We start from the raw sequence: 23,737 nt of genomic DNA, 5'->3' as shown, positions 1-23,737 counted from the left end.
GGGGGGGGGGGGGGGGGGGGGGGGGGGGGGGGGGGGGGGTGTGTGAGCAGCGGGAGTGGGCCAGGAAGAGTAACCTTTCCGGTTTCAGCTGAGCAGCCCTGGGGCCGGCCCAGGATCCTGGGGGGCCAACGTCACAAGCCAGGCGGGTCTCTCTGCCCCACAAACGCCATCTGGCTCAGACCCCCTGATTCCCCGCTGGGTGCGGCGCCCTCCCCCTTACAAACCCCCCGTGCCCACGTTCCCGTCTGCGACCTGCGATGCCCCTGCTGTCCCGGCTCTCCCACCCGCCGTCCACAGCCACGGACCCTTCCCCTGGCTGCAGGAAGGGCCTCCTTGCGGACACGCTGCGGGAGGTTAGCCTGGGGGCCTTCTTCCTGGCCTGGGACCTGAGCCTGGAACTAGAGGAGATCGTAGAAGATGGGACTCAGCGGGCATGGGGTCCCTCCTTTCTCCTCACCTCCTTCCTTTCTCCAGCAGCACCACGGTGGGGATGGGGGAGGGGAAGGGGGCGCTGGGCAGCTGGGAGGAGGGAGAGCGGAATCTCTAGAGGAGGGACCCAAGGTCTGGGGGCAGTCACTCTCCTCGACATTTTTCTTTGACCTTTGAGTTAGCTCCATGTGGGCCGCGAAAGGGGCAGCGGTTAGCCCTGTTTCTCCACCCACGCTTGCCCACCGCATCGTGGGGCCCGGTGACCGTCGGTGTCCCAGCTGGCCGCGACACGGCCTAGGAAGAGCTTCGGTACGGCCTCCCACCTGAGTGTCCAGCCTGGGGTCTGTCCTTCGCCCCAGACCTGGGCCAGGTTGACGTGTGGTCATTGCCACCTGTCTCCTGGCCTCCGGCCTGGAATCGGGTGACAACCGGGCCGCCTCTGTGTCCCTTACACGGTGAGCCGGCGGCCACCCTGCTCAGCGGGACCCCTTGTGCCCGACTGCCCGGCACCCTCAGCCCCGGCCTCGGTCCCTGGAGCGCGTGCGGCCGTGTGTCGGGTGCGCGCTGTGCGTCCTCTCCGAGCCAGGCTGGCCACCGCACGCGTGTGTGCTCCCATCGCCGGGCAGGAAGGTTCAGCAAGTCCCTGTTCCCGGGCGCCGTCAACCACGTGGGCGCGAGGGGTCCTCCCGACGCCTGGGCGGGATCCCCGGCGCTGGCGTTTGGCCTAAGTGGGGACGCGGGCACCTCCCGCGGCCTGCCCCGGGGCGGGGTGGGGGGACGCGTAGTGACGGCCAGGAGGACCCGGCCCGGGCGGGGGGACAGCAGACGCCCCTCCCTCGGCCGCGCCGCCTCCTTTGTCGTCCCCGCTCGGTTTGCCGAGGCGAGGCTGTCCCGCGGGGGGCGCGGCAGAGCGAACCGTCCTCCTGGAAACGCTCCCCACGGAGGTGTCGATTCGGCCGCGGGACGCAGACCCCTGGCGGCGGCGGAGACCCCGGGCCCGGAGCCGCGCGGGCGCCCTGGGGCGCTCACCGCGGCCAGAGGGGCGAGAAGCAGCGCGGCGCGCGGGGCCGGGGAGCCGGGCCGAGGCGGACGCGCTCCCTCCCGCCCTGCCGGGCCTCGCAGCGCCGGGTGGGGTCCCGGCGGTTTATTCACCCCGCGCGGGCAGGGGTGCGGAGGGAACGGGGGCGGCGCGGAGGGGTGGTCCGCGGCTCCGCGAGCTTTAACCTTCCGGCGGCGGCCGTGCGGGCGCGGAAGGGGACGAGCCGGACGGGGCAGGGGAGGGGTCCACGCCGGGGGCGGCCGCGGGACCCGCCACACAGGCCTTGGGCAGCCTTGCGCGCCCCTCCGCGCCCCCGCCCCCACCCCCACCCGGGGGCCCTCCCTTTCCGGCCCTCAGCCCTCCGCCCTCCCCGTCCCCTCCCCCCGCCGTCCCACCCGCTGCGACCCTCCCCTCGCCCCGGCCCCCTCCCCCCCCCGCCCTCCGCGAGCCTCCCGCCGTTTGCCTGCCTCGTCCTCCTCCTCCGAGCCGCGCATCCAGGCAAGAAAATCCAGCGTCTTTTCTCATTTAACCCGCGTTTCCATTAACTCAGTCCCGGCACCAGCTAATCCTCGGCACCGAAGGCAAAAGCAGGCTAATTAATGACCAGCTTTTCCAGTCAAGACCGGCGATAATTGCTTTGGTGGCCTTTATGATTACAAGATAAAAATGGCCCGGCCTGACATGAGGCCCTGTGTACACTCGGAGACAGGAGGGAATGAGGAGGTGGGAGGCTGGATACGGAGCAGAAAATTACTAATAGAAGAGACATAATGAATAGGCCGGCCAGGCATTCATGGGGAAAAAATCCATTTTGTTACCACGCGAAATTAGGTGGTGGAAAAGAGTTTGCTAATTGTTCTCCTCTTGTAGCAACCGGGGCCGAGGCGGGGGCGTGCGTCTCCGTTCATTCACCCAGCAGTGGCGCGGGGCGTTGCGGCCGCAGCCGCGCACCGGCCTGTCTTCCCGGGCGTTGGTAACTGCGGCTAACGCACCTGCTGCCGAAGCTAAGGGCGAGCACCGCGCACCTTCTGCCCGCGGAGACTAGCAAAGTGCACCCAAAGGATCCCCCCACCCGCCCCCAGAACAGTGAGAATCTGACGGTTTGTCTCCCTGACACTCCGCACGGCGGAGGGGTGCCCTCGTGGACCTGCAGATCCTTTCAGGGAAAAGCGCGGAGGTGCGCGGGCGCTGGGCTGTGTGTCCCGCGGTCGCGCAGGCAGAGGGGCTCTGGTGGGTGGGGGCGTGGGGAAAGGTTTCTGCGCAGGCCACCCGCCTGCAGTGTCTCCCAGGCTGCGGACCTGCCCCGGCTCCGGCTGTGTGCTGTAGAGCTCTCTGACCTCCCTGTGCCCCAAAACATTTGCGGGGCAAGCTCGGGATACACTGGGGTATTTTCCTCACACCTGTTCAGAAGAAGGGACGTGCGCTTTTACTTAAAGCAGCAAATCAACTGCCAAGACTATGTTGTTGTGGTTGGAAAGATGGTGGCCTCCAGGAAACCAAGTGAGGCCTCTAAGTTTCCTTTTGAAAATGTTGCAGTCTGTGGCTCGCTAGTTAGAGATGCCTTCCCCCTTGTTTGAGGGCCGCTGTTTGGATGGCCCTCCTGCGGTTGCGTTAATGCCAGCACAGCTCTGGGCTGAGCCTGAGTTTGCCTTGCGCGGCAGAAGGGTAGTTTCTAGGAGGTCATAGTCTGTTCGGTGTTCACGGGGCTCCTTCTCTCCTGTTCTGCAGAAAAGCAAACTCAGGCTTCTGCCGCACGGAGCGGAGCAAGAGGACTCGACCCCGTTCATCGTGCTGACCCTGGTCTCTGTCGTCGCCATGGTTGGGGTCCTCCTGGCCTCTGCGGTCATCTACTGCCTACGCCACGCCTCCCACTCCGGGCTGCGGGAGAAGCTCTCGGGGCTCGGGGAGCACCCCGGCCCGGATGCCACCGCCGCCTACCAGGTAGGGGTTCAGATGGCTTCCGTTCATCAGTGCACGGCCTGTGGCCCCTCTCTGGCCCCAGCGCTCTGTCTAGTCATGGTTCGGGTTCTTTCGGGAAAACGGTTTGAGACTGTCCATCAGAATTCACAGAAATGCCTCGGAACCACAGTTTCGTTGCTATGTATTAATCTTACCCTGTTCTCAGCTAGTCTGTTAGATGTGATAGCAGGTTGCTCATTAGAAATCTGGAAAAAGTACGAAACATGAATTATGTATTATCTGTTATCGTTCTTAGTTTGGCCACTGTTCATGAAAAATGCCAAAGTTGCAAGATAAATGGGTTGTGTAAACGTTTGAAGATGTCTCTTAAATCATCGACTTCCTCCGGGTCTCCTATGAAAAGATCTTTTGCCCTGATCCATCGCGACCCCCTGCCAGTCTCTGGATAAAGTGTAACCTAACGATGATAAGTGGGAAGTGAGCCCAGGGCATCTCGTTGAGAGCGGTGGTGGCTGCCGGGTGTGGGAGCACACCTGGACGCTGTCCGCAGCCACTGAGAGTGGGAGGGAGGCAGGACAGGAAAAGGTTTCTGGACGCTCTATAGCACCTGCTTCCGACTTAGTGACGTCCTGTGGTGACACTGAGCCCCGGTTCTGACAGCAGTGCCAGCCCACCGCAGAGGCAGGTCAGGGCACAACTCTCAGTGTCCTCCCCTTTGGGAAGGTAGAATACTTCATCATCGTTTTAGAAATCCAATCAATATGTATTTTCTCTCCTTAGACGAGATTCCTTGTTTCCTCTACTCACATGATTCTGATGGTAATAGGTCTGTCTTGTAAACAATGCATTGTATTTTACAATAACACGCAAGTTGAAGAGTCCGCCATCACAGTTACATGGGGAGGAGGTCTCAAGCTTTTTCTAGAACTGCCCCTCCCTCCACACCGTCCTGCGAGGTGCCCCCAGGAGCTCGTCGGAGCGAGCGGCGTTTGCTCTGTGGGCCACCCTGACACTGGCCCACAGGAGGAGCTGGGATGAATTTATAAAATCACTGTGTTTATTTTTTTTAATTTATTTGACAGACAGATCACAAGTAGGCAGAGAGGCAGGCAGAGAGAGAGACAGGAGGAGGAGGAGGCGGGCTCCCTGCTGAGCAGAGAGCCCGATGCGGGACTCAATCCCAGGACCCTGAGATCATGACCTGAGCCGAAGGCAGAGGCTTTAACCACTGAGCCACCCAGGCGCCCCTAAAATCACTGTGTTTAAAAGAGACCAAGAGATAGCTTTCTCCCGCAATTAGAAAATTCTTGGTATTGTCGCCCAAGAGAGAAAAGCACTGGTTTTCTGGAGAAGGTCACAGGGCTGGTCAGTGTGATCTTCTCTTATAAAGAAATGGCACCTTCAAACGTGTGGGAGGTGGCGCTTCAGCCCCAGTGCACGGCTGTGCTTCAAAGCAAGAGAAAAATCACGTTTGAAGAAGAAGCCCTGAAAAAAAAATGTCACATAAACTAGTAAGAATTTATCCAGAAATTCTATTGAGCAAGACCATCGGTGTGGGCTGCTGGGGCTTCTGGGCCACATCTGTGCCAGGACATAAATAAATTATCACACCAGTTCTGTTCTGTGTGCCGGAGACGGGAGATCACACAGGGGTGGGTTTTTAGAAAGCATGGCATCCTTTGATACACTTTGAAATTCAAATATAAAATATTGATAGAATGGAAAGGTTGAACTTGCATGCAGAAATGACTCAGTTTGGCAAAAATGCAGGTTGAAATTGCACACTTAGAACTGAGTTTGTGATAATTAACAGAAAAAAAATCTTCCCAGTGACAGCTCTAATTAATAGTATCTGTAATTAAAATCATGCCCTTCCAGCAGGAAAATTGTTTGAATTTCTTGGAGTGACCTTTTTGCTGTTCCTCCTGGGGGCATGGTGGTTAAGTTGATATTGATTTTATAATGAGCTCTGGTTTGTTTAATAAGAATCTGTAATCCAGACAATAAATGAAATGTGTGCTTTTCTTCAATCCAGATTAATAAAAAGGGGAGGAAAAGCATAGGAAAAAACTTTTCTTTAGAAAATATGATCTAGGAAAATTTGGAAATGAAATGAAATTATTATTTCTGATGGGCTTAGTTTTGAAATCACCATGAAATACCTTTCAGGGAACTGCTCTGATTAAATGCAGACATTTGACCCAAAGCGGGCGGTCTCCTGGCCAGGAAGATGCCAGCCAGCGGGGATGGGATTTTGGCACTGTTACCTCTGGGTTCCGCTGAGTCACGCATGAAGGGCTCTCCTCCCCGTGGCTACAAAGAGCGGATGTTTTCGTTTGTAAACGAAGCAGGTGTTAATTTCCAGCCGCCACCGCACTGAACTTGGCTTTTCCGGAGCGACACCTGAGACCCCCCCTCCCAGCTTCAAGTCTGTCTGAGAAGTTGTTCCAAGTTTTGCAAACATAAAAACCATTTCAGGAGAAGTTGCCTGGATGCTGTACTTTTTTTAACCGTTGACTTCTGCAATCCGCTCACCCTCTGATGCGAGTGCTGTCGGCTGGACCTGCTCCTACTTCCCAGCACCGGGTGGTGAGGAAAACAGCAATTTTACATCGTCCCTCGGTTCATACGCCATCATTTTTATAAACTCTCCGAAAGAGACGAAGGTTATTGTGCACGGAGGTTAGAAGTAGCTGCCTGGGAATGAGGAGTGGTGGGCGGCAAGGTAATAAGTTTTACTGACGTCAGAATGTGAACTTGCCCTTCATGGAGGAACTGTTCTCAGAACGGAGGCTCTGGGTCCGCAGGGAGGACAGGGAGCTCCGGGCTGGTGCTGCAGAGGAGGCACGGGAGGCCTCTGGAGTGGGCGTTCTTCTTCCCAGAGAGCCAAAAAGGACGGTCTGTCTGTGTGCAGGTGAACCGCAGGGTGGTGGCCTCATTGCGCAGGGCGGACCCCGCAGCAGCCCGCCCTGTGTAAGCCCTGGCCCACGTCAGCCCCGACAACACACCCCTTCTAATATCTGTCCTCCCAGGCTCCTGGCGGCCAGTGCGGAGTCCCCGTGTGCTCATAATTCATGGTCTGCAGCTTTGGGGAAGCTACAGTGCATTTGTGGAGTGTTCTAGAATAATCTGTGGGCTTGTCTTACAAATGTTTCAAAACAGTGAGTAGTTTGCAGTATTAGGTCCCAACACAAACACGTTGAAACCTTTTCTCTTCTTCCTCAGAATAGAACTATTTCGTAGACAGAGTCGGCGTCTTAAAGCTTAGTTTGCGTGTGTGTGCGCATGCGTGTGCGTGCGCGTGCGTGTGATATTTTGGTTTGCTTTACCTATTGGAAAATCAAATGTTTCCCGATAGACTCTCAAACGTTAGCACTTACCAAGAGATCAGTCCTACCAGATAGTCTACCAAGGTTAACTTCTTCAAACTTGGAAGAACAGGGTATGTTAACTATGACAATAACTGAAATCCATCTGGAAAGGCCATTTTTTTTAATGGCCTCCAAACTCGCCGGTGTTTTACTGAATGTCATTTTTTTTCTTCTAAATATATAAAACATAACGTATTTGGGTTAAATTGGTACTTTGTCACCTAAAAAGATAGTTTCTTTACTTTTTCTCTCTTCTCTCCCCGAAACTGGCACGTCGGCGCACAGCATCTATGTCACGTGAGCGCGTGTGCCCACGTCGGTCTGCTGGCCGCTGGCGCGTGTGGTTGGTGTGTACGCAGCGAGCTGCCAGGCCCAGCGCAGGACAGGCGTCTCCAGGCTCGGGAGCCCTGCCTCTGCGGAGGGCCATGAGTAGGTGGTTAGAACACATCCCGTCCTCTCTCTCCGAGTCTGCGTGTGTCGCCTCCTTTCCCTGCGGCATTGATCACCGTGGAGCAAGAGTCCCGTGCTTGCTGTCCCACTCCCCCATCCCTACACGAGGGCACAGACTCCGCAAAATTTCCAGAAGGCCTCTTGTGATGGGCATACTCCCTGATCCCTTGGAGGGAACCAGACCCCGAGGGGAGCACGCCCCTGGGCGCGGTGCGCATCCCACACACAGCGATGATCGGCGAGGGACCCTGCGTTAGATGCCAGGTGGCTGCTCTCCGTGGGGCTCCCTCCACTCCAGCTGGCAGCTGCGGCCCAGCTTCTCCCCACGGCCCAGCTTCTCCCCACCGTCCACGGGGGACCCAGCCCCTCACAGAGGAGGGCGCCTGTCACGAGCTTGTTCTCCGGGGCCTCAAATTCAGGGACCCTTCTTTCTCAAAGACAGTTTGATCTTTTGTAACTGGTACAATCACTCGTTAGAGAAGCATTTTCCATTCTAGGTGGAAAACAGGGGGTCTCCTGAGGTTTTCCTGACCCCACCTCGAGCTCCTAGAACAGCCTGTTTCCAACAGCTAGGTATCAGTCAGCGAGAACGGTCTTTCTTTGCTTTACACCTAAGTTTTCAGGTCAAAGTAACTTTTGTGCAACGTCCCAGCAAGTGAAATCTACCCTGCTTCATAGAAGGAAAACTGCCCTCAAGCACTCCTGAAGATCTTGGGGTTTTCTCCCAACCCAGTCAAGCCTGAGAATGGGGATTTTGCTAATTTTGCCTTTCAGGGAGTCGCAGCTAGCACCTGAAGCCTTCCGGACACTGAGCTGACGTCTCATCCAGTCAAGGGGAGGCCTTGTCCTGGGGTCCTGCGCTCCACGACCCCAGAAGGAGGCCCTGGCCTCACTGTGAATTAAGTAAATGCTTCTCTGCGCAGCTGCGTGAGACCCGAAGGCGAGCTTGCAGACTTTGTCCTGCCGCGAGGAACATGTCCGCCCTGAGCAGTTCGAGAACCTGTGTGTGGGGGCACATGCCTGCAGGTTCAAGGGATCGACAGTCGGGCCACAAGCTCCGCTGAGTCTTCCAGATTCCTTCCACCCTGGGTCTGAGTGCTGTCCTGTGAGGTGTGAATCTGTAGTGCGTTTTTCTCATAAATCTTACATCTTCCAGCCCGCAGGTTCCCCATGCCGCGGCTGTGTGCCCACTCTCCAGCGTCTGTGCAACACAGCTCCTCCAAAATAGCTCCTGAGATTTGGAAATAAATGTAGAGGAGGCGGAAGGCTGGAAAGATTGCCAAAAACATATCTAAACACAAAACTGAGACATGTCGTTGTCCCAATATAGCAAGCCATCTCCCCTGATCAAACGATAATAATCAGATCAGGCTTAATCGGAAATAACCGAACGTGCACTGAGCTACGGGGAAGACAAACGCTTGGAGGGGCCAGTGCGAGGGATCCCAGCGCCTGGAGGCTGGGTCTTGTCTGCGTGTCTGTGTGGTTGGGTTTCTGTCGGACATTCAGTGAGTCTGGAGTTTACTGGAATAAGTGTTTGTTAAGGAAAGACGGGAGGGGAGAGGGTGCCAGCTTCACCTCTCCTGTGTCAGGCCACTTGCCGCTGTGGGGGTCACGTCATCTGTGAGGGCCAACAGGAGAGGAGGCACCTCGGAGGGGACAGCGTGTGTCCTGGCGGGGCTGCCGCGGAAGGGCCCGCCTCGGGGGTGGTTCACGAAAGTGGGAGATTCTGTTTAAGTCCAGGTGTGCTTTCAGGTGGCAGAGGCCAAGGGAGGGCCCTGCACATGCAGGAGGTTCTCTGAGTCCTGTCTTTGACTCCCAGGCCATCCCCCCTCCGGTCCCCGCCAGGGCCCCGGGGGCGCTCTTTGAGCCACACTGGACCCCAGCTCACCCCATGCGGCCATGTGGGGAAAGTGAGCATCAGGTCAGCCTGACTTGTCCTAGTCCCAGGGCGGGCGCAGAGCTGAGTTAGGGCGACCTACGGCGTTTAGGCCCCTCCAGTGCGCTCTTCCCGATGCACGGAGGAAGCCAGAGGGCCCAGGAGCACCCACACACGGGACAGGAGGGACCTCCTTGGAGCCCCAAACCTGATGGTGCCCCTCTGCCTTTCTCTTCGCGGTGCAAGGTGCTGTGGTGGTGTCAGGGTTGGTCAAAATCACTTCTCAGCTCCATTTCTGACTTCTTGAACACAAGGAGTTTGCATGAAACCACAGGAAGCATCAGTAAGCAACACAGGACCACATGTGATGCCGCTGAGGGAGGACGCCATGACGGGCTCACGACGGACAGGCCCAGGGGGTCCTCTCACGGGGGTGAGAGACCCCACGAGGACAGGCCCGCAGAGCAGGAGAGGACAGGTGGGGACATCCTTCGTGTGCACACTGGAGGCAGGGGCCGACTCCTGGGCACAGACAGGGCCCCCGAGCCAAGAGCTCCTGCTGGGGGCTAGGTCTGTCCTCCCGGGGCAGCTCCCCTGTGCTGAGGGCAGCCGTGGGGAGCCACGGGCACGCCTGCCCTCCGGCTCTTCTCACTCGTGGTGCGCTTCTCGGTTTAAACTTTTCTTTCCCAATATTTACACTCGGGGGAAAAGGAGACTGATCCCTCCCTTCCATCTGGGCCTCGTGCTTCTCTGTGCTCAGCCACAAAACGGGATGGAGAGAACTGTGTGCCTTTAAGGGGCTGCTGAAGATCAGAAAAGGTCACAGACGTGTAACCGCATCTCAGTTCTAAATTCCGTGTGCGACCGTCGTTTGTGGCGACCGTGGGGGCTGGCGGGCCTCGAGTCGTCAGAATCGCTTGGTTCTTGATGGCCCCCCGCCGCAGTCAGGTGTGTCGCTGGTACAGCTGCTCTCCCCCCAGGCCCCGATTCAGAGACGGGGCATGTCTTCTAAACCAAAACTCGAGACGGACCATCTGTAAAGGAAGCACGTACGTCCAGGGACATCCAGACTTCTGGAAAGTTCAGCACCTTCTCGGGAGGACGGCTAGGGTGGGCACAGGTGTGCAGGGAGTGCTGGGCTTCTGTGGGTGCTGCTGGAGAGCAACAAAGCCGTCCCTCACATTGTCCCCCGGGGTGAGGGGGACGCGCGTGCAAACCGGGGCCCACCTTGCGCCCCACACACCGGCCTTGGGGACTTAGTGGGGGGGAGTCCTCCCCCAGCTGCGTGCCCGGAGACAGGCTGCCCCGAGTCTCAGAGGGGCTGTCGAGCTACTCGGAATGAGGGTGCTGGCAGGAGAGGCTTACGGTGTGAAGGGAAACATGCAGAATGGACTTGGCAGGCGTTAGACCGTAATGGCGGGAGGAGGGAAGGCCCTCAGGGGGCCCCCCCTCAGGCGCGGGGGCTGGGACCAGGTGTAGGGTCGTCGCACCACGATGTACCGACGTACCTCAGGCCCAGAGCTCAGGCTTCCGGCTCGGACAGGCTTCCGCACCGGCTTCCCCCGCCCCCCGTCGGGGAAGGCAGCCTGCACATGCCAGGGGAGAGGCCGGGGGTGGCCCTGCGAGGTCAGGCTCTCCACCGTGGGAATGGCACACTCAGCGAGGCCTGGGGTCTGCCTCGGGGTCGGCCTCATGCACGTCCGCGCTGAGCAGGGCCCGACAGGTGCACCCGGGGTGCCTGAGCCCGGGAGGACCCTCCAGTCCGACTCGAGCCCTCGGGGGGCCTTAGGGAGCACGGCCCAAGCTGAATGGCACAGAGGAAGATAGGCAGGACCCAAGGGGTCGGGGCGGGGAGCGGTAGCCTGAACCTCAGAGCCACAGAGGACGTGTGTTTTCGAGCCAGGAGGGCTTCGCGAAGAGCACGTGCACGCTCGGGCCCCGGGGACTCGGGGGATGACAGTTGCCTCCAAATGTCGAAGGAGGAGCGTTCAAGGTCATGAGAGGAAGAGCCACTTGGCCAGGAGGCCCCCTGTCCCGGAGGCGCGAGTCCCACTGGCTCGGCCGTCTGTCCTGTGCGGGGACAGACTGCATGTCAGCATCACTCCCGTCCACTCCCTCCTCCCACCCTGGTAGGCATGTGCCCGTGTGCAGATTCCGTGTCGGTGGAGAGTCACCCTGGAGGACTGGAGCGGCTCAGGGCCTGGGGCAGGCTGGACGGCCCAGCTCAGAAGTGGCCAGTGGGCAGCTTTCCAGAAAGCTAATTTCTTCCAGTGAAAGAATCACGTTTTCTGTAACAATAAGGATGGCAAAGACCGTTAGTTCTCTCGCAGCTTCCCCGTAAGACCAGTGTACACCAGTGTGGAGACTGTGCTTGAGACAAACAGGGCCGTGATGGTCCACAGGGAGCTTAGGGTGACCCAGGAGGGCTTCCTGGAGTAGGTGAGCAAGAGACGCACTCGGGACATGATGTGGTCTGTTCAGTGTCGCAATAGCGTCTCTGGCAGGGAACAGAAAGGACTTTTCCTCTTATGTTAGAGAAGCGACCTGATTGGGTTTCTCTTCTCCATCTAATTAGTCATCCCTAAACCTTGTTCCTCAAAATATTTCTGTCTCCACTGGGGTTCTCTGCTTTGGGAGGATTGCTGATAATTAAGGATGGAAACTTGGTAGGTCATTTCTCTATTAGCAAGTACAAGACGTTCACAGTCTCTGGTTAGGAAGGTGACTTGTGAAAAAGATTCACTCCGGATGTTCAAATAAATAGCCAGGATGTGAGGGCGCTCGGGCCGCGACACCGGCTACCCTGGTGATCGCCAGGGTCGACCCAGCACATGGGGCTGCCGCGGCAGGCGTCTGCTTCCTCCCTTTCCGCGCCACATGTGTCCCCCGCCAAAGCTGCGCTGGTCGAACAGGACCCCCATTCCCGCAGAAGAGGGCCCGGGCCCCAGACATGCGTGTGGCCGCGCTTGGGGGCCGCCAGACCAGCTCCACACGTCACGTGCGCGAGGACGCCGGGCAGTCAGGCCCAGGACTCCAGACACGCCCAGATGAGGCGCTGCTGGGTGGTCTGTCCTTCTTAACGAAAGTTTAACGATTCTTAAATTCGAAGTTTAAAAATAAAGTAAGCATCAGAATTACGTGTGTGGGTCTACGTTTGTGTGTGTCTCTGTGTGTGGTTATTTGGAAAACGGGAAAAGGAAGATTGAGAGATGCTTCCATTAGGGAGTAAGGCCAAATGCTTTAAAATGCTAATTCCGTACGGTGTTTGGAGAACATGATCGCGACATACAGCTCTAAGCTCCGGCTGACTCTGGCGTTCGTCGGAAATCAGCTGAGGAGTTTGGGTGGTAAGTGCTGGGATTGCTAATGGTAAGGAAATCAGCAGCCATGCGCGGCTAGGCTTAAATTCTCTAATTAAACTTAAAAGTCTGGATTTGTTCCATGAAGAAGTGTTTTATCACTTTGGTTTCTTGTGAAGACAACAAAGCAGAAGAGAACCAGGGAGACGTGTTCCTGGAAGCGCACCCTTCCTAACCCCGTGCGGAGACCAGGAGTGGGGGCCGCACAGTACGGGCTTGTTCGTAAAACCCAGTGCCTGGTCAGAAGGGACGTTCCGTGCAGTTCTGTCTTTGGGGACTGTGTCCTCCGCCCTGCGTGCCCATCCTCTGCCACATTCAAGGAGAATGAAGATCCTGAGTCTGGTGGCCCCACCCTCTGGAACTGGAATGCGAGGGCAGACCGGGACCAAACCTCCAACTGTCCTTGGCTGCATTGAGCTGTCGGTGTCCTGACCCCGCACGGCGGCCTCCCTGCCCCTGCGTGCGTGGGGCTTCCTGGGCGTGCCGTGAGTCTGCAGGTCTCTGATCGACTCCAGGCCGGGAAGCCCAGCAGAGCCTGGCAGCTCCCCAAGCCCCTGCGCCCTGGACCCTCCCAACGTCTCTCCTCCCGCCACACCCACGGCTCACTTCCCCCGGCGCTGGCCCGAGTCACAGGATGGCACCCAAGCTGGACTGAGGCCATTGGAAGCGTGGACTTTCTCCAAAGGTCAACACCGTGCCCTTCTTGGACACGACAGACTCTCAGATACTCTGACGGGGCCTCGAGGCCAGAGCCCTTCACCCGTTTCCCGGCAGAGGAAAGCCACTGCGCCGGGGCTCCTCGGAGCACTCTTGTGGCCTCGGGCCGCTGGGTCGCCGTGAGGGGCAGCTTCAGAGGGAATAATCGGGTGGACCATGTGCAGCCCCCGCGCAGAGAGGCAGCTGCAAGGGGGCCTGGCCTGTCCCCACCCCCCAGGCCTTGCCCTCTGGCTTAATTAGGTGCCGCCGCAGAGTGGAAGGACCTGAATGCATCTGTGCCCCGGCTGGCCCCTCGCAGCGCCGGGGATGTCCCCTGTGCTAGTCTGCCGCTGAACCTTTGTGCAGACCGCTCCCCTCACACCGAAGGCCCCCCCATGCGGCTTTATCCTTCCAGATCATTCCCATCTGTCAGCCTGTGCAGACCCCACAGCCTCGCTGAGCCTTCCCGCCCGGCCGGGGATGGCCTGAGCTGCCGTCCACACCAGCACCCTTTCATCTGGACCCTCTGTTTGCCCCTGACGCTGCCCTTCGCGTCCGTGGTCTCCATCACTCGCCATCTCGCTGGGCTTCCTTCCCCGCCGCGGCGCACGGAGACAGGCCTGGTTCCTTCCCTGCCATGTCCTTCCGTGAATGTGAGGCCCACCCTGGGTCCCCGAAACGCCTGATCTGCTTGGTAAACGCGCAGCCCCGGGCAGGGGACCTTCTGGTGCTCTGTAAAAGCTGGTGGGTGCACGGCACTAAGACACGGGCGTGAGCTGCACTGGTGAGGGGAGGGTGTAGACCGCTCCCCAGACTGTCCCCGCTGCCGGCCCGACGTGATGGCGCCATGATGACAGATGAGCAGAATTCATTACCTTTTGAGCAAGAGGGAAGTTAGGAACAGGACCGAAGTTTCTCACAGAAAACCGCCCTCCCGCCCAGCCCATGTCAGGCCCAGGTTGCTCTGAAGTTTATTTTCGACGGACTCGGTGACTTTGACTCATCTGAGTTTGAGCCGTGCGTGTGGGGCCGCCCGAGACCGGCTGCGCTCACAGAGGCCGAGTCCAAGGAGCCGGAGCCGCGAACTCGGAAGGCATCAAGGGCTTCTCAGGAACGCTTGCGACTTCACGGCGGGAAGGTCACGGCCGCAGGACCCCGCACGCCTGGGGTTGGTGTCTGTCGTCGGACCTGCTGCGCAGATGTGGCCCGGCTGGGCTGTTTGGGGCCCCAACAGCTGCGTGTCCATCCGAGGGGCTTCGTCCACAGCGCAGCCCGCTCCGGGTTCCTGCGTGGGCCGTGGTTCCGGAAGCCCACGCCGAGTGCGGGCTGTCGGAGAAGGACGCTTACTGACACGATGTGCTTTCCCTCCTCTGACTTGAGGTAGATGTGTGTCGGGAGCGGAGCAGAAGATGAGGGCACCTTTGGTCTTAAAGGAGAGGAAGCCTCGAAGAAGAGCGGGTTTCAGGCACATCACACGCGTGTGGACAGAGTCGCGCGTACTCACTCATGGCCTTCAGAGCCGCCCCTGGGGGGAGTGTGCCACCTGCGGGGGTCCCGAGACTGTAGGAAGCCTCCGGACTCGACAACGCTCTCGAGCTGTCTCCTGGGGCTAGACAGTCCCCAGGTGGAAGGATGACAGATGGAAATGACCTCTGTCCTCAAGTTCGGGAGGCAAGACGTAGTTCTTGTCCTGATAACTCGAGGACAACACAGGATGGCCGTTCCTTTGCGCCTGCTGTGGGGTCGCGCCAGCGTGTGGGGCAGGGAGGGGGGAGAGCAGTTCTTTTCCTTCTGACCTGGGACTACTCGAAGACCCTTCTAGATTCAAAAGACTCTGGAAAAATATTTTCACTTCCGTAAGTTAAAATGTGTTTTTGAATTTTATTTTGAGAAAACATCTTACAAAATGGGGTAAAAATACTCAATATTTCTTGGCAAACGGTATTCATCGTGGAGCTGTTTAGGCCAGTTGGCGAGTGTTGTGGAGCCCAGCACTTACATAACACAGCTGCACGCTGGACCAGAGGACACGGTGTGGCGCCCCAGCGGTTATGACGGTGGCGATGGTGGGGGACGCCACCAGCGCCCCAGGGAATGGGCCCAGCAAGCAGCCGTCCTGCCCAGGTTCTGGAGCCCGGGTTGGGATTCGCCCTGGAGAAACGTCCCTTCCATGTGGCATGGTGTGCTGTGTTGTCCCACGGTTTCAAGTCACCGAGAAGTCCGGTGGAGGTGGGGAGGAGGTGTCCCGAGACGGGCAGCGGTGGCCACGTGTCAGAAGGCTGGTCACGTAGCATAGCTGTGAACTGGGCCCTCCATCCAGGGAGCAGGTGTGGCTCTGACCCAGACGAGGAATGAGCTGCCCAGGGTGCCTGCTATGGCTCTGACCCCCGTGGGAGGAGAAGGGAGGATCCTGTTTGTCTCCCAGAACTGGCCATGGCCCTGTGTCCCCACAGTGTCTCCCACATGTCCCCAGTGTCCCCCAGTGTCCCCTAGTGGTCCCTAATGCCCCCATGTCCCCCTGTGTCCCCCTGGTGTCCCCCATGCCCTGCAGTGTCACCCCAGTGCCCCCTGGTGTCCCCCTATTATCCCCAAGTGTCCCTTGGTGTCCCCATGTGTCCTCCAGTGCCCCCCAGTGTCCCCCTCTGCCTGTGTCTTCCCTGGTGTTCTCTGGTGCCTCCCAGCAGATCCTCTGGTGTCTTGCTCGTGTCCCCCTGGTGTCCCCCCCAGTGTCCCCCTCGGCCCCCCACTGTCACCCCAGTACTCCCCAGGGTCCCTCTTATGCCTGCCAGTGCCCCATGTCCCCCAGTGTCTCCCAGTGCTCCCTGGTGTCCCCATATCCCCCATGTCCCCCCATGTCCCCCAGTGTCACCCCATTGCCCCCCAGTGTCCCCCCAAGGTCCCCCCAGTGGTGCCTCAGTGGCTCCCCCGTGTCCCCTATGTGTCCACTTGGTGCCCCTGAGCATATCCCTCAGTGTCTCCCTCAGTGTCCCCCTTGTGCCCTCAGTGTCCCCCGTGCCTCCCAGTGTTACCCCAGTGCCCCCCAGTGTCCCCCCTGCCTCCCATTGTCCCCCCCATGTCCCCCTGGGGTCTTCTAGTGCTCCCTGGCATCCCCCGTGTCCTGTGATGTTGGGGAGAGCCCTTCTAGCGCTCACCGAGCTCAGAGCTTGTTTTCTTCCCACAGCGGTCGTCCTCAGATGGGCTATTTACGGTGAGAGAATTTATGTAAGCTGCGTCCCCATAAACCTGTCTCCGCACCCCAGCCTCGCCGGCCCGCCACGTGCAGCAGCCCCTCGCAGGCCCGCTCAGGTCCGCGGGAAGCCTGCCTAGGAACCCCACTGTGGACAGGAGAGGGGAGCAGACACGCCATCCTTTCTTGATGCGCTTTTTTTTTTAATGTGATGGTGGAGCCAGTCTGACAGTCTGGGATGTGTTCCCGTCCTTGTCCCCACACGTTTTCTAAACACTTCACTTAGTTAATCCTACTGAATGAAAGATTTCATACATCCTGAACACCCCTCGTTTTGGTGTTCCTTATCACAAAAGTCACACAAGGCTTGATTTAGGAAAAAAAAAAAATGAGCAAAATGAAAAGGAAATAAACCGCCTGTCTTCCCGGCCGCGGGCATAGGGTCTCTATTAGGATCTCCGGGTGCCCTTCCGGGTCCCCCTGTGTTTGCTTCTGCGTCGGGGGCCCTGCGAGAAGGACCTCCCTGCACCGGGAGCTCCGGGCGGCCCGAGCGCCAGGCGCGCCGTCCGCCAGCCATCCTGGGGGCCGCCCTCCGGGGGCTTTGTGCTCCATTGTTCGCTCTATCTGTGCGGTGTCCCATGAGCGGAGCGGGGTCCCTCCCCGGAGAGGGCCGGCTCCTTTTCAGCTCGCTCAGTGCTTTATGCAGCCTGGAAAGTAATTGGCCTTCCTCCCTCCCAGCCCACCCTAACGAGCAGCCCCTCCCGCCCTCCCGCCCCCGCGGCTTTGTGCCCTCCTCTTCAGTTCTGCCCTGTTACCGCAAATTACGCTCCCCAAACAACCCTAAAACTCCAGCCGCCCTTTGTGGACACACTTGGGCAGCGAGCTGCTTTGTTCTGATCGTTCCTTGAAAGGTACAAAGCGGTTTTTCTTAAGCCTTTGTCGTCTTGGTCTTTCTTTTGGCAGAATTTGGGAATGACAGGTCTTTTCTCTCAGAGCGATTCCCACTCTCTGCAATTTTCCCCCATCAGATAAAGATTTGAGAAGTGAGACATTTGCATTATTATGTGTGTGGATGGATTTCTGCCCCCGGAATCCTATTCAGCTTATTTTCTGCAAATTGTGTTACAAAGAAGTATGGGACCCTCCGGGGCTCTGCGGAGACACCCAGGGCCTTGGCTTCCAGTGGCAGAGAGCCGGCGGCCTCTCGGGCGGCGGGGGCTGTGGGGTCGGGCGGCGGCGAGTGAGCCTGCATCCTGAGAACGTGGGACTCTCTGGCTGACCCTGCTCAGAAGGGTCCCACCCGGGGGCTGGGGGAGGGGCGGGGGAGCCCGCGTGCGGGGGCTCTGGACACACTGGAGACGGCCCCGCGCCAGCAGGGGCTGAGGCTTTGAGTTTCCTTGGAGAGCTGTGGACACCTGGGTGCAGGCACTCAAGTTTCCACCTTTCCCGACAAATGAAGGACCTCTTGGGTATTTCAAATAGGGTGACCCAAGCTTCACGGGTCTACTTTGTGTCTACTTTGTGATCAAACCCTTAAATCTCGGGGCCTGAAAACGCTTGTTTTCTTTTTTAGAAATGCCGTTCTCTGGTTGCTTCGGGAAGGGTGGGGAGAGTCCCCTTCTGAAGACAGCGGTCCAGCGCCACACTGGCTTCCATGTGGCCCGTGCTGCTGTGGTCTGGCAGGGCCGGCATCCCGGTGGTGGGGCCTGGTCTGGTGTCCTGACTTCATCTGCCGGCCGTGGAACCGCCCCCCTGCCCCGTGCCCGGGCATGAGGGAGCCCGGACAGGCCAGTGTGGCGCTGGGGGCCTCAGCAGCAGCCGCTTCTAGAACCTGCCCCGCCAGCTCTGCGCAGTCAGGAAACGGAGACACGGGGTGGGTCAAGCCCCTCATCCCACATCATGCAGCTGGCAAGGAGCTGAGCGGGATTCCGACTCCCCAGTCTGGGCCCGAAGTCCTTGCTGTCGCCTGCCCCTCTCCCGGTCACATCTGCACATTGGTCTTTACATAGACTGGGGTCTGTCTCCTGCCTGTGTTCTCCATCTCGGATGGATTTCTCTTTCCGCTGCGGGATTTTCCCTAAAACACTAGTGATCTAGGATGCGTGCTTACTGACCGTGGATGGCTGCCGTGGGAAGTTCTCCCATGAAACTGTGTCACCATCTCATTGTGCACACACTCTCTCCTCGGGAACGTGAAATGGCCTGCATCTGTTTTCTTCTTCTTTTTAAATATCAGTGACTTACCACTTATTACATGGCAGGCACAATACTTTTCTTTTTTTTAAGATTTTATTTATTTATTTGACAGACAGAGATCACAAGCAGGCAGAGAGGCAGGCAGAGAGAGAGAGGGAAGCAGTCTCCCCACTGAGCAGAGAGCCCCATGTGGGGCTCGATCCCAGGACCCTGAGACCATGACCTGAGCCGAAGGCAGAGGCTTTAACCCACTGAGCCACCCAGGTGCCCCTGCATCTGTTTTCTCAAGAACTTTTTTTGCACCGTGGCGGGTGGGGGGCACAGCAAGAGGGGACAGAGCAGAGATGTGCAGATGGGTGGACCCCCCAGAAAGACCTGGAACCCATCTCTGGAGCTGGATAGCCTGGAACTATCAAATAGCACATTCCCAAAATAAGTGACTGACCCTTTTGCTCTCTAGAAAACAATTCTCTCATTCACGCCCGCATTGGCGTTTTCTTCCGCATTCGATGAGCAAAGAAAAGCGATTTGGTGAAGCTCCCAGGGGGAGTGAGTCGTAAGCCCGTAGTGAGCTCTCTGTCCCACAGCAGGTGCGCGTGGGACACAGTCCCAAGTAGGTGTGGATCTCGGGTGCTCGGCACATTCTGGCGGCATGACTGGGCCCAGGACAGCCGACTGGGAGCCGTCTGGGAGCCGTCTGAAGGGGGTCGCGTGACTTGCTGGTTGGCCCACGTGTGGGTCTGTGACTCAGAGCCATTTGACGAGACCTGCCTTTCTCTTCCTTCATAATTAACTACCTCTCGGTGGTTGAATCCCATGAGTCACGACACGAAGATGGTAATTGTCTTATAAACTCGAGGCGGTCAAGCCGAATGCCATTTTCATTAACGTGGTGCTACCCTGACCATGATTTAAAAACTGAAGTGGATTTAGTCTGGGTCTTAAACATGGGAAGATTGTTGGTGTTTCACGAGGGGCTGGGAGGCTCGGCACATCCTTTTCCAGCCAAGGGAAGATACATTTGGGAAAAGTCTGCAATGCTCAGCACACGGTGTGCCCCGTGCAGGCTGTGCCGGGGTCCCTGCGGAGCGCTGGCCTGGAGGGCGAGGGGTGTCGTGATCTTCCCAGCTCCTGCCCTGGGGGCGAGCACCCACGATGGGCCTGCCTCTCCTTTCACGGCATCCGTAACCCAACCGCAGGGACCTGCCTCACGGGTGTTAGGGATCCCCGTTGTGCTGCCAGGATTACAAATCAGAGACACTCAGGCGGCCCTGGGCCAGCCTCCAGGTTTTTTCCGGAGCTTGTCTGCGTTCTCTGTTGAGCGGTGCCTGTCCTCTCTCGCGCCCTGTGGATGGCCACGGCCCTGTATGTCAGACTGTCGCTTGGTGACGCGGGGCTTTTCACGGCCGACCGAGTCTCTGCTCTGTCCTACATGGGCCCCCCCGCAAGCCTGACGGTAAATGTGGGGCAGGGAGCGCTGGGGCCCGATAGCATTTCTGGGTAACGGAAACTAATGCTGCAAACTTCAAATTACATTTTAAATAATGTTTATGCCCAACCCATCGCTGCCACATCACAGCCTGAGGGTCCGAGAGGTCACCCCTCCACGTGTCTCTGTGTGAACTGCAGCTGCCTCTCTACGTGCCGAAGAGACTTTGACATGAAGAGTGTGGCGTTGCCTACAGGCCAGTGGAACTTTCTGGTCTGAAGGGAGGGCAGAACCTCTCCCTCTCCCCAGGCAGCTTTTCTTAGAGAATCACACATTTGCACAGTGCAGGACCCTGTGCCTGACCCCGACATGACCCCGACATGACCCTGACCCTGCACCAGACCCAACCCTGCACCTGAGCCTGTGCCTGACCCTGGCCTGACCCTGACCCTGCACCAGACCCTGAGCCTGACCCAGACCCTGTGCCTGAGCCTGACCAAGAGCCTGGCCCTGCCCTTGACCCTGCGCCTGTGCCTGGCTCTGACCCTGACCTTGACCTTGACCCTGAGTCTGCACCTGAGCCTGACCCTGACCTGAGCCTGACCCTGCACCAGACCCAACCCTACACCTGATCCTAAGCCTGACCCTGTGCCTGACCCTGACCCTGACCTTGACCCTGCTCCTGAGTCTGCACCTGACCCTGCTCTTGACCCTGAGCCTATGCCTGACTCTGGCCCTGACCTTGACCCTGACCTGACTCAACTGAGTCAGGCTGCAGTCTGCATTTTGTCTTTTAAAAAGAAATTCGATTGTCTTCAGGAAACTTTAATTTTTTAATGTAATAGTACAGAGACTGGTCAGAATACAGAATTTCTATTGTTCCTTTACAAACTGTAATCAAACAAAAGCAGTAACTAAGGGGCCTCTGGTGATTCCCTCAGAGAGGGCAGCGGGGCAGAGAGGCGGGTGCAGTTTCCACTGCCAGGGTCCCCCAGAGGCAGCGGGCCTGGCATGTGTCCCCTCCTGGCGGACGTTTCCACGAGGAGCCTCGGGTTTTGTCCCAGATGGATGGGCATGGCCTTGTTGTGTCAGCCTAGAGGGACACCCCGGAGGCCGGGGCTTGCCCCCAACATTCCGCAGAGCGGGACAGCGCACTCGAAGCCCCTCTCTCACCGTGCACGCACAGGTAGTGGTGAGGAGGCACCCTGCAGCAGCCCTGGAACTCGGGGACGGCCCGCCGTTCCTCCCCGCATCTCGGACTCGGAGGACAAGGTGGCAGAAGGCACACGGTGTGCCCACGGTCATAGGAGGGCTGCTCCTCCTTCACCAGGGCAGAGCTCAGACCTCACAGGAGCTGAGATGGCGGCTGGTCCTGTAGGAACCTCTGTCACCAGAGATCGCGCCTCGGCAAGGGCCGGGCTGCCAGGAGACCCAAACAGCGGGTGGAATTCTCTTCGGACGCGTGGGAAGCCTGTGGGCACAGGCGGGCTGTGCACGTCAGCTTCCCTTGGGGCCTCGGCTACGCAGAAAGCCACACCACTGACCGCACGGCCGAACAGACAGACAGACCTGCTCGCTCTTCTCCGCGTGCTCCCTGGAGAGCCGACAGCAGCCGGAGCAGTGATGGTACCAGGCGCCGCACAAGTTTAGAAACGCGCACCGACAAGGGCCGTTCTTCATCGCTCCTGCTGCTAACGCCGTCCACCTGCAAGCTTTAGCCTCTCCAGACGACCCTGGCGGACCTGTAGGGCCTCATCCTGGAGGCCCCCGCCCACCAGCCCCATCCCCTAAAACACCCGACAGACCTCATGGGCGCTCTGGGCTGGGCCACAAGTGCGGGGAGCTCAGGGCTCTGCTGGTCCTACTCCGCAGACCTGGCTGGCACCTGGGAATGGTGCGTGCGCAGCGAGAGCTGAGTAAATTAATAGTCGCTACTCACAGGCCAGGCCGTGCTGAAGGCGAGCACATGATCATACTTAGTCCTCCAGAACCACGGGCTTGCTTCCATGGAGGAGGAACCTTGGGGCTCAGAGAGGCTGGGGGTTTGCCCGAGGTCACACAGCCAGTAGGTGCTGAAGCCAGCACCAGAATTAGGCATTGTCACTCAGGTGCCCCGAACAGGCGAGGGAAGCCAGGGAGAAGGGTCAAAGGCAAAGCTGTTGGCACGGGTCTCCTGAGCCCTGGGTTCTAGGTGGAGTCTCTGCTGGAACAGCAGAGCTGTGCACGTCTCCCTGGCGTCCCGCCCCTCCCGGCCCTTGGAAAGCCCAGCACAGCACGCTGGCTGGGAAGGCCAGGGAGCACAGCTGCAGGCGGCCACCCACCGTGGGGTGGGGGTGCTCACAGGCCTCCAGTGCACAGCGACCTCAAACCCAAGAACCCACTTCCAGCCCAGCCCTCTGGTCAGGAGCCCGTCATTACCTCCACACACTCCCTGTCTCAGCGGCTCCTGTGTTCATTATGCAGAAACAAGACAGCAGTCCGTCCGACGTCAAGACGGCCCGAGCAGGTGATTCCTGCTTTACCTGTACGTAAGGACATGATGGAAGAGGCCATGGGCCTCCTCGGTGCAGGAATGCTCCAGCTCTCCCCTCTGGGCCACACCAGGGCAACTGCCACACTTTAGGGGGCCGCTCTTCAACCAGGGTGTCCAGTATGGGAGGGAGGGGTGCACCGCCGTTGGAAGCAGGCTGGAGACCGTTTCTGCTCGGAAGCTTCCTTCTGCTTTTAGAATTTTGTTCTTTAAAGACCTACAAAGAGCGCCAGCCCTGAGTAACACTGTGGAGTGCTTGGTCTGCAGTAGCAGCCCCATGGGGCCCTGCGGGAAGCCCAGTGGCCCCAAGTCACCTGTCAGACCGGCAGGCCTGCGGAGACGACCTGCTGCCTCTTGAGATCCAAAATGCTGCACTTTCTTCAGAAATACCGTGGAACTTGCCGAGCCCCTGAGCATTTGTTTCAGCTTAGAGGACTGTTTTGATTTTTTGTGCTAACATCTGATGAATGACCAAAGACCTTCTCTGCAGCGGGCACCACCCGGGCGTCCTCTGGTAACTAGACCAGCACCTCCATTTTTCAAGTGGAAACGCTTGGGCTCCGAGACCTGGCGCGAGGGAGGAACGGGAATCGGGGGCTGGGCTGTCCTCCCGTCTCCCCGCATGGCTGCGGGGCGGTCACCTAGCTGGTGTGACCCTACCTGGTGTGACGTTGGCTTCTCAGTGACCAAATCTCAGCCCTCCCGAACCTTCCTCGCCAAGGGCACTCCTTCCGGAAGGGCGCATCTGAGCGCCTGGGCCGACCCTGGGTCGTGTTTGTGCTTCGGGTAGAGCTGGTGAATCTTGCAGCTGGACAGGTGAAACCATAGCATTTATCGAAGAAACACCATTGGTACGATTTCTCCAAAATCAAGTAACATCCCACGAGCGTCCGGGGTGGAGATGTGGTCCTGGTACCACCTTCCTGTTGGAGTGGCCCACTGTGTCTGAGTTGGTTTGTGTGTATGTGTTTGTTTTTAAGATTCTGAGGAAACCTGGCTTGGTTTTTTAAACGAACTCATTGTGTGAACACCAGGCATGAGCTGGCAAACCCTGAGGGCGGTGGGGGGCCCAGGGGAAGTGCAGCTTACCTTCCTCCCTCTTACGTTCCGGGGCCAGCACGGCAGCCCTTGGTGTGAAGGTCACCCGTCTCTTCGGGGTGCCCCCAGCCCTCTCCGTAAGACCCACTGTTCTGGCGGGCGGAGGGGTCCCTCCGCGGACCTGTGCTGGGCGGCACGCACCACGTGGTTCCGG

At 58.5% G+C, this 23,737-nt stretch overlaps 1 protein-coding gene across 1 annotated transcript in view; it reads left to right on the top strand.

Moving 5' to 3' along the window:
* The window catches only part of LOC111154447 (protein tyrosine phosphatase, receptor type N2), a 650,145-nt gene that overhangs the window by 543,620 nt on the left and 82,788 nt on the right, over nucleotides 1-23,737 (top strand). The window contains exon 13 of the mRNA XM_022514054.1: nucleotides 3,197-3,409. Coding sequence (XP_022369762.1) covers nucleotides 3,197-3,409 — 213 coding nt within the window. The remainder of the gene's footprint in view (nucleotides 1-3,196; nucleotides 3,410-23,737) is intronic.

This window comes from Enhydra lutris, unplaced genomic scaffold, assembly GCF_002288905.1.
Source record: "Enhydra lutris kenyoni isolate GAN:26980312 unplaced genomic scaffold, ASM228890v2 scaffoldscaffold37, whole genome shotgun sequence".
In the NCBI taxonomy this organism is placed as follows: Eukaryota; Metazoa; Chordata; class Mammalia; order Carnivora; family Mustelidae; genus Enhydra; species Enhydra lutris.
Note: the sequence above shows the minus strand (reverse complement) of the source record. Positions and strands in the feature narration are given on the sequence as shown.